Raw genomic sequence first — 8,471 nt, 5'->3', positions numbered from 1 at the left:
CGTGTCCACCGCCCCACCCCCTCTGCCCCCCACCCCCACCCCGGGAGCCGGGCGCGGCGGCAGAGGGCTACCCGTGGAGGCGCGGTGCTGGGCGCCGGACCCCAGCCCCGGCCACGGAAGGGGCCGCCCGGTCGGTGCCGCGTTGGGGGGGGGGGGGGGGGGGAGGGGGCGTCTGGCTGCGCGGCAGGGGGCTTCCCTGGGGCTGTCCCCCGAAAGTCTCCCGCTGCCCCCCCTCCCGCAGGTTCCCCCCACCCTACCCGCGGCGCCTCCGCAAGGGCCGAAGCGCGGGTGTCCGGCGAGTCCGGAGCGCCCTCTGCTGGCTGAAGCTCCCGAGATCAGTGCCCAGGCGCTGGGCCTCCCCCAGGACTCCCGCGAGGGCCTGCATGCCTCCTCCTCAACCGTCCCCCACCTCGTCGCACAGCGCCCAGACCAGTCTTTGCACCAGAACACTCTCTTCCTCACACACCCCTATCCATCCATCCATCCATCCATCCATCCATCCATCCATCCATCCCTTCATCCTCAACGGGCCCGAAGGATGAGTTAAGGAGCATCCACTAGGTCCTAGGCCCGTTGGAGGCACTGGGTTCCACTAGTGAGCAGAACAGACAGGGCTGGGGGTGGGTGGGTGGTGTCCTTGGCCTCCTGCAACCTACACCCTGGTGGGCAGAGTCAGATACGGGAACGATTCCACAGATAAACCAACCCCAAAAGCTGAACTGCCATGAAGAGGTAGAACCTTGGGCCGTGAACGGGGGACTGTCCTGGTGGCTACGGAGGGGCTCGTGGCAGTGCAGGCTTCCTGGAGGAAGTGATGTGCTTAGGCTGAGAGAGTGGAAGGAGGAGGAGTCAGAGAGGAGGGAAACTGTCCTGGGCGAGAGACTGGCCCCTGCAAAGGCCCTGTGGCAGGTGCAAGCATGGGAGCATGAGGGACTGAAAAGCGTGTGGCCGGGAGGGAGCGTGGGAGAAGGGCCGGGACTAGACTGGAGGGGTGGGCAGGGGCCTCCCCGGCATACCATTTCCCCCCGCACACAGCCTCCCCTCGCTTCCCGCCCACAGCGGTACCCCCATGTGCGGGACCATCCCTTGTCACACAACTCCCCCGCCCGAGGATCTCCCACATGGCCCTGTGCCCCCCCCCCCCAGACACCCAGCTCCCTCCCCACGCAACAGAATCCTCAGACACACGAGTGGAGGCAGGCACTGGGTTTAATTGGGACCTGATTCTGGAAGGAGCAGGGCCTGCAGTCCTCTTGGCTCTGAGCTCAGCCGGCCCTGGTGACCCCAGCTCGTACCAGCGGCTTTCACCCCAGATCACAGCCTACGCCGGCCCGCGGCCTCTGTTCCCGGCCCGGGTGCTGGTCTGCGCGCAGACTGCCTGGGCCCCCCACTCATCTTCATCGGGGAGGCCTGCTGCATGGGCTCGCGGCCCCTCTTTCTCCCGCCAGGGGAGGCCCCCTCCGCTCACTGGGGCGTCTAGCTGGGCTGTGTAATCTCCCTTCCTCTTTAGGGCCTGGGGACGAGGATGCCAGGCCGGGTGTTAGGGTGGCTTCCTGGCCTCCTTCCTCAGCAGGGAGCTGGCCACTGCCAGGGCCCCGCCCTGCACGAACCGCACGAAATTGTCCCCAGCCAGCGGCCCCACGGCGTACAGGCCCTCCTGGCGGGTGCTCTGGTAGGTGAAGGGGTCCACGTCGATGGGGTTCCTCTTGGCGCTCAGCGGCTGGCCGGGGTCCATGGCCAAGTCAGCGCCCGCCCCGGGGAGGAAGGAGAGGTCGGGGTGGGAGCCGATGAGGACCAGCACCAGGGCGACCCCGAAGACTTTCTGGAGGCCGTCGCGGTCCCGGAACACGGCCTGGCGGTCGGCCTTAAAGAGCAGCAGCCAGTGTTCGGGGAGGCTGAGGTAGCCCTCGTAGGGGCTGGGCGACAGGATGGACTGCTCCCGCATCATCTGGTGCACCTTGTGGTACTCGGGGTACAGCATCTTGGGCAGCTGGTTGAAGACCAGGCCGGGGTCGTCCACGGGCCGGCGGAAGGTGTGGATCACGGGGATGTTGCAGTGACGCGCGTAGAGGACCGCGTCGGCCGCCGACAGCCCCGCGCCCACGATGAGGACGGGGTCGGAGGCTGGGGTTACCGCGCCCGCCCTCACGGCCGCCTCCAGGGCCGCCAGCTCATAGTGGACGAAGGGCAGGGCCTCCCCGGGGATGCCCAGCCGCGCCGGGCTGTCCGACGTGCCCGTGGCCAGGACCACGTTGCGGGCGCACAGGGAGAACGGCCGTCGGCTCCGGTCCTCGGTGGTCACGAAGCCGCTCACCTGGAAGAGGGGGCTGGGCTCCCGGCCCCCGGAGCCGCCGGACTCAGGCGTCCCCCACTCCACGGCCGTGACCACGGCGCCGGACACAAAGTTGCGACCCAGGTCCTTCTTGGTCACATAGTCCCTGTAGTAGTGAGCGATGTCCCCAGCCGTGGCGCGGCTGTTGCGAAGGCCTCTGAAGGGAAGGATTGGGGAAGCGGGGGTGTCAGAGGGCAGACTGGGGTGTGGGGGCCACAAAGGGGCCATCGGGGGGTGACCAGGCCGGCGGTGGGCCGTGGTGAGGGCCGGGGTGAGAGTGTGGCCACCACAGTCAGGTGGCCTGGGTTCAAATCCCAGCTCTGCTGCCGGTGAGCTCTGTGCCTGAAGCCCTCCGTGCCTCATCTACACAGCGGGGAGGACGGTGGTGATGGTTCTATTTCATGTGGTTGCAGAGAGGGTTAGAGGGTCATGTGACCAGAAGCTTTAGGAAACAGCCTGACAGGTAGTGACAGGTTAAGCCTCAGCCACTGTTATTACTCCCAAGGACTAAATAACGACCCACGTAAATATGGTGGGATTCCGGGGCGCCTGGGGGGGCTCAGTCGGTTGAACGTCCGACTTCAGATGGGGTCACGATCTCGCGGTTTGTGGGTTCGAGCCCCACGTCGGGCTCGGTGCTGACAGCTCAGAGCCTGGAGCCTGCTTTGGAGTCTGGGTCTCGGTGTCTCTCTGCCCCTCCCCCACTCATGCTCTGCCTCTCTCTTTCTCTCTCTCTCTCTCAAAAGTAAATAAAGATTTAAAATGTTTAAAAAAAAAATAACGGGAGGATTCCATGTCTATAAAGTTCAGAAACAGGGCAAACTGATCCACGGGGTGGGGGGGGAAGGAGAGGTCCCCCCCGCCGGGCAGGAGGAAGGGGTCTGTGATGGGGACTGTCACCATACTGGGGACCAGGATGAGGAGGCCTTCGGGGGCACACGCAGCCACAGGAGACACTGTTTTATTGCAGCGTTGTTACTCTTGTCGGGTCGCTGTTACCACTGCCCCTCCCAGGGCAATGACCACAGGGCCGGGATCGAGGGTGGCTGAGGTACAGGCTTGCCATGATCTCAGCTCCTCTCTCCAGCGACCCGTGCGACCTCAGGGGAGTCAGCTTCCCCGAGTGTGGGCGTGTCGTTAAGGAGGCGCTCACTTCAGGAGAATCCTCTGTGACTCCCCCAACGGGACCTGGACCGAGTGTGGCGCGAGCTCACACTGTGTCCCCCGAGGCTGTGCCGCGCGGCCCAGCTCGCTAGCCTGCTTCTGAAACCGGAGCCCTGGGGTCTGTTTCTGTGAACTTGTCACTTGCCCTTCTCGGGGTCAAAATGGTTTCAAAGAACGGGCCTAAGGTGTTACCTCCAGGGTTCCTTCTAAGAAGGGCATGTGGGACAGAAGGGGAGCCCCGGGACCGGGCAGGGCTTAGGAACCGCGGCGGCAGCAGCCCAGGGGGACGGAGGGCACCTGCTGTGGGTGTGGGCCTCCCCCCACCCCTGCCGCCTCAGCTCAGGGCCCCCCCGTGAGTAGGAATAGTCACAGGAGTAGGCGGAGAAGTGCTGAATCGGGAATATTACGCGGCCATGTAAAAGGCTGGTTACGAACACTGTCCTCACGGGGTGAAATCCTGAGGCCAGAGCGTTAAATTTAAAAGTAGAATGTAAAAGGAGGGGCGCCTGGGAGGCTCAGCTGGTTAAGCGTCCGACTCTCGATCCCAGCTCAGGTCACGATCTCACGGTTTGTGAGCGCGAGCCTCGAGCCAGGCTCTGTGCTGACCGTGCAGTTCCTGCTTGGGAGTCTCTCTCTCTTTTCCTCTCTCTCTTCCCTTCTGCCACTCGTCCTCTCACTCTCTCTCAAAATAAATAAGAAAACATTAAAAAAAAAAAAAAAAAAAAGAAAAAAAAATTAGGCTATAAAAGGGCACGCCAACAATAAAAACCTAAGTTCCCATCTGTCTGTTAACACGTCACGACGCTAGCCTGGGTGTCTTCCGACCAAATCTGCAGGGACACAAAGGCTTTGTGAAACGGGGTGGCTGGGTGGGAGGCAAGAGGCCTGTGAGGGGCGGAGGGGACAGGGCGTCACCACCCGCGCGGCGACGCCCTCCGACCCGGAGGCCCTGGGCAACTTTCTGCCTCGCTCCCCAGGCAGGGCAGGGGCTGGGACTCGTTTGTTCAGGGAACGCGCTGTTCCCCCAGGATGGTCAGAAGCGTGCAGGGAGGTCACGACGGAGCAGGAAACAAGATGGAGAGACCTCCCCCCCCACCCCCCCCCCACCATGGGCTAGCGACAGGCAGGGGCGTGGGGGTGGGGGGAGCCTGGTCGGAGCCCCAGGGCAGGGCCAGCTGTCCCCCTCCCACAGGGGCTGGGATGCTGCCCAGGCCCCCCGTCAGAGGCTTGTGGGCCAGGCAGGAGCACTGGGGGGGAGTCCTGGGGTGAGCCCAGCCCCAGGCGGCCCTCTCCCCACCGGGGCCTCAGTGTCCCGCCCCGGGCAGGAGGAAGGGCCGCGTTGGTGGCCCTGAGCCCCTTTCCCTCCGGCTCCTGGGCTCTGCATGGGGGCAGGCCCGGGTCACCCCGCCCTCCTCACCCTCCGGGGCTTTCCAGAACTGCCTCACCTCCGCTTCCTGCGTATCCACTCCTTGACCTGCAGGTCTGGGAGACCCATCCACTGGCCTTGGCTAAGGGTCACCATGGAGCCTTCAATGGACTGTGGGCAAAAGGAGTCCTTTGGTCCAGGCCTCTCCTAACCCCTAGCCCAGCAGGTCGGCAGGGGGTGGGAGGCCTCAGCTGGGGAGGGGACAGAAGGGCAGGTGGAGAGGGAGGCAGAGGGGCGGTGGGTAGAGCAGGAGGGGGAGGGAATAGGGAAAAGGCAGGAAACAGAAGAGTCCTATCTCTGGGAGGAAATCTCTCCGACACTCCGGGTAGACTGAGCCCAGATCCCCCCCCCCCCGCCCGCCTCTCCCGGCCCCCACTCACATGCCAGGCCCCCCCAGGCAGGTTCCGGCCTAGGACCATGTGGGGGATGGCTCGCTCCTTCTGGTGCTTCCAGGTAAGGACGGACTCCATGTTTCCCCCGAAGTCTGTGTCTGGGCGCAGGAGGGCGTCAAAGAGCAGGGCCACGGGGCTTTGGCACCGGCCTTCGAGGCCTTCAGACAGGTAATCCAGGTCCTGGAGGGGGTGTATGGGTCAGAGGGGCCACTGGACCAAGGCTGCCCGGTTTTGCATTCCCACCCTAGTATCAGGGTGGCCAGACAAACCCGGAAAGTGCTGCCTCTCACTAAGAGATAAGGCACGGCAGCATGTTAAAGGCTCTGACAAGTCCTGCAGCCGAATTTCCCTGTAGTTTTGCCAAGCCCGAGCATCCCTCAGACTTCCTGGAGTAGGAACGTCTTCTCTGAGGAACTGGTGTCCTGTAGAAGGCATTTTGAAAGATGCCGATCTAGACCAAATGCCAGCTTGCTTCCTTATCCACCAGCTTGAGGGTGGGAGGGGCTAGGAGGAGGGGAAAATGCTGGGAGGAGGAGGTGGACAGCCAGCGGCCTTCTGGAAGGCCAGGGGCGTGGATGGAGGATTGGTGAGCTCCCTGGGGCAGGGGCTAGTGAAATGAACTACCCAGGGCGGAATTTCTCAACCGCGCTCTGTGGCGGGAGCGTGTAGGGTAACCACAGTTGTGACAACCGACGTTGTCCCCGGGGATGGCCGAGGGGGCCGTGGAGAGCAGGATCGTCCCCTGGGTTACACCCGCTGGTCTAAGGGACGTAAGGGAAGCTGGTGTCGCAGCTGCCGATCGCGAAAGACGGCCCTGGTTCCTGGCACGATTTCCGGGCCGGCCCCTGTGGCCGCTCGCCTTCCTCACGTGGTCTTGTGGTCTAACCACCGCGTATTTTTATTCTTGCCCTGCTTCCCCAGGGTGTGCGTGTCCCCTGCCCCATCCCCAGAGCTCTGGCCCACCTGGTCCAGGAGGGAGACCCCCGGCGCCTCGGCGAGCTTCCTCTGCAGCAGCGGGTGCGGGTGGACGGCATCTGGCCTCACGTAGGGGGTGTAGCCGGACAGCAGGTAGGACAGGCAGATGCCTGAGGGGCCGTTGCCTGAGGAGACAGGGTGGGGTCAGAGGTACCGAGGGCTTTGGTCTTGAGCTGACTTGCTCAATCGATTGGCTTTTCGTTCGTGAAAACAGAACGTCTATTCCGCCGTTAGCCGAGCCGGCCACTGTGCGTAACAATGGCCAGTGACTGAAGCACTGAACGGTCGTCGAGAGCCTACTATGCGCCGGGCGCTGTACTCTTGTACTACTCTCACGACAATCGCTGACATTTGTCGAGCGCTTGCGATGTGTCAAGGGGATTTTAACAACCAAATAATAAGAAACCGACCGATCCCCCCCGCCGGACCGGGCCCCGCACGAGGCCCTGTCGCGCGTGCCTCGGCCCCCATTCTCTCCCGATAACATTTGTGGGTGCACGCTACCCTTTCCCCCTTTTCAACCCGGGAGGGAGCGGGAGCTCAGAGAGGCTGAGTAACTTGCTTGTGGTCACACAGCAACGTGACGGAGATTCTAAGACCGCTAAGAACTAGTCCCGTTAGCCCAGAGCTGACCGTCTGGGATGTCACACAGACGAGTAAAATATTAGAGCACAGATTGTTCCGTGCTCTGCAGGCGTGAGAGCAGGGGCGCGGAGGAGGGGTGCGGCGCCACCGGTGGGGGTCTCTGCTCCCCGGGCCTGAATGACTCACACCGCCTGTGCATGGCACTTCTTGGGCATTTAACCTCGTGACATCGTTTCTTATCGGTCTTTCCCCTCCTCCTTACCTTGTGCTGCTGAGAAGATTACTCGTGTGTGGAATTAGGACAAACCCGTATGAAATCGCTGACGTTCGACTCTTTTTGATTTACAGAAATGGCCATTTCGGATCTCGGCTCGCACGGGGGAGGGGCCGCCTGTCTCCCACTGGGCAGCCCTGAGGCAGGAACCACATGCTTTAGCCGTAACCCCTCATGCGGGCACCTAGCACAGGGCCAGGCGCAGGGACGGTCGTGGGCTTAGGACCAGCCCCCCCCCCGCCCCCCCCCCCCCCCCCGCTCTCGCCAGGCAACCTCAGTGATGGTTCTGCTCTGGCCCCCTGGGTTCCTGGAGGGATTACAGGGAACGGGAACGACATTTTATAAGCTGCCGGGCACCTCATCAGGCGCACCGTGAATGCTCAGTGGCCAATTTTTTTTTTTTTTTTCCGTTTAACTTTTATTTTTTTTAAATATGAAATTTATTGTCAGATCGGTTTCCATACAACTCAGTGGCCGATTTTAAAGGCAACGGTGGTAAAGAAAGGCCAGGCCTGGGCTTGCCTGGCTCCTGACCTTCCACTCTAGGGGCTCAGCGTGTCCCCTCCCCCTGCCCCGGGGGCAGCACTCACCGATGATGAGGACTGGGAGGGGCTCCGAACGGTCGGTGCCAAGGTGGTCCCTCCTGCGGCTGTTCATGGCTGGGGCTGGTGGGGGGCTGGGAGCCGGCAGCTGATCTGAGGGAGAGGAAGGGCCACTCGGTGAGCCTTGGGTGTCATGCAGGCACTTCCCAGCTACGGGGTATTGTCCTTTGGCCCTCAGGGTCAAGTCCAAGATCCTCCCTGAGGCCAGTCAAGATGCCGCTCCCCTGCTCCTCCCCTCCTCACACCTGCTCCGTTCCAAACAGTCCCCTCTCCCGACCCGGTCACTTCCACGTCTGTGCTGCACCCCACTCGTCCCATCTCATCGGCGGGCAGTGACAACACCCAAAGCTTCCCGTCCACCTTCTGTAAGGCCCCTTCTTCTCAACCCAGGGGCAAGCCCTGGCCGACAACGTGGTGACAGCCACCGCCCCCACCCCGGTCCAGCCCTCAGATCTCTGAGCAGCCAGTGGACTTTGGAGCCATCACCCGGCCCTAGCACGGCGCTTCCTAGCTGGTGACCAGGGGCCCACTCCCGGACCTCTCTGGGTCAGGCTCCTCGTCTATAAAGTGGGAGTAGCAGTCTCCACCCGGTAGGGTTGTTGGGGGACACAGTGAGGTGACGGCCGTGACGCACCGGCTGGAGCAAAATGTGCTGCCGGGAAAGGACCAGGGCTCACTGCCTGTTCCAGGGGGCTCGGTTGGAACAGGTGGGCTTGTGGAG

At 62.9% G+C, this 8,471-nt stretch overlaps 1 protein-coding gene across 4 annotated transcripts in view; it reads right to left on the bottom strand.

Annotated features, from left to right (window-relative positions):
- Positions 1 to 1,191: 1,191 nt before the first annotated feature.
- OSGIN1 (oxidative stress induced growth inhibitor 1) overlaps positions 1,192 to 8,471 on the bottom strand; it is a 32,006-nt gene continuing 24,726 nt past the window's right edge. For all 4 annotated transcript variants that reach the window (XM_040443223.1, XM_040443220.1, XM_040443221.1 and 1 more), the window contains 5 exons: positions 7,739 to 7,843; positions 6,278 to 6,414; positions 5,303 to 5,494; positions 4,942 to 5,033; positions 1,192 to 2,489 (listed from right to left, as the gene is read on the bottom strand). In XM_040443223.1, coding sequence (XP_040299157.1) covers positions 1,541 to 2,489; positions 4,942 to 5,033; positions 5,303 to 5,494; positions 6,278 to 6,414; positions 7,739 to 7,805 — 1,437 coding nt within the window. In that variant the 5' untranslated portion in view covers positions 7,806 to 7,843 and the 3' untranslated portion in view covers positions 1,192 to 1,540. The remainder of the gene's footprint in view (positions 2,490 to 4,941; positions 5,034 to 5,302; positions 5,495 to 6,277; positions 6,415 to 7,738; positions 7,844 to 8,471) is intronic.

The sequence above is a fragment of the Herpailurus yagouaroundi genome, unplaced genomic scaffold, assembly GCF_014898765.1.
Source record: "Herpailurus yagouaroundi ecotype Mexico unplaced genomic scaffold, PumYag 190, whole genome shotgun sequence".
NCBI classification, from domain to species: Eukaryota; Metazoa; Chordata; class Mammalia; order Carnivora; family Felidae; genus Herpailurus; species Herpailurus yagouaroundi.
The sequence above is the reverse complement of the archived record's forward strand: the minus strand, read 5'-3'. Positions and strand labels throughout refer to the sequence as shown.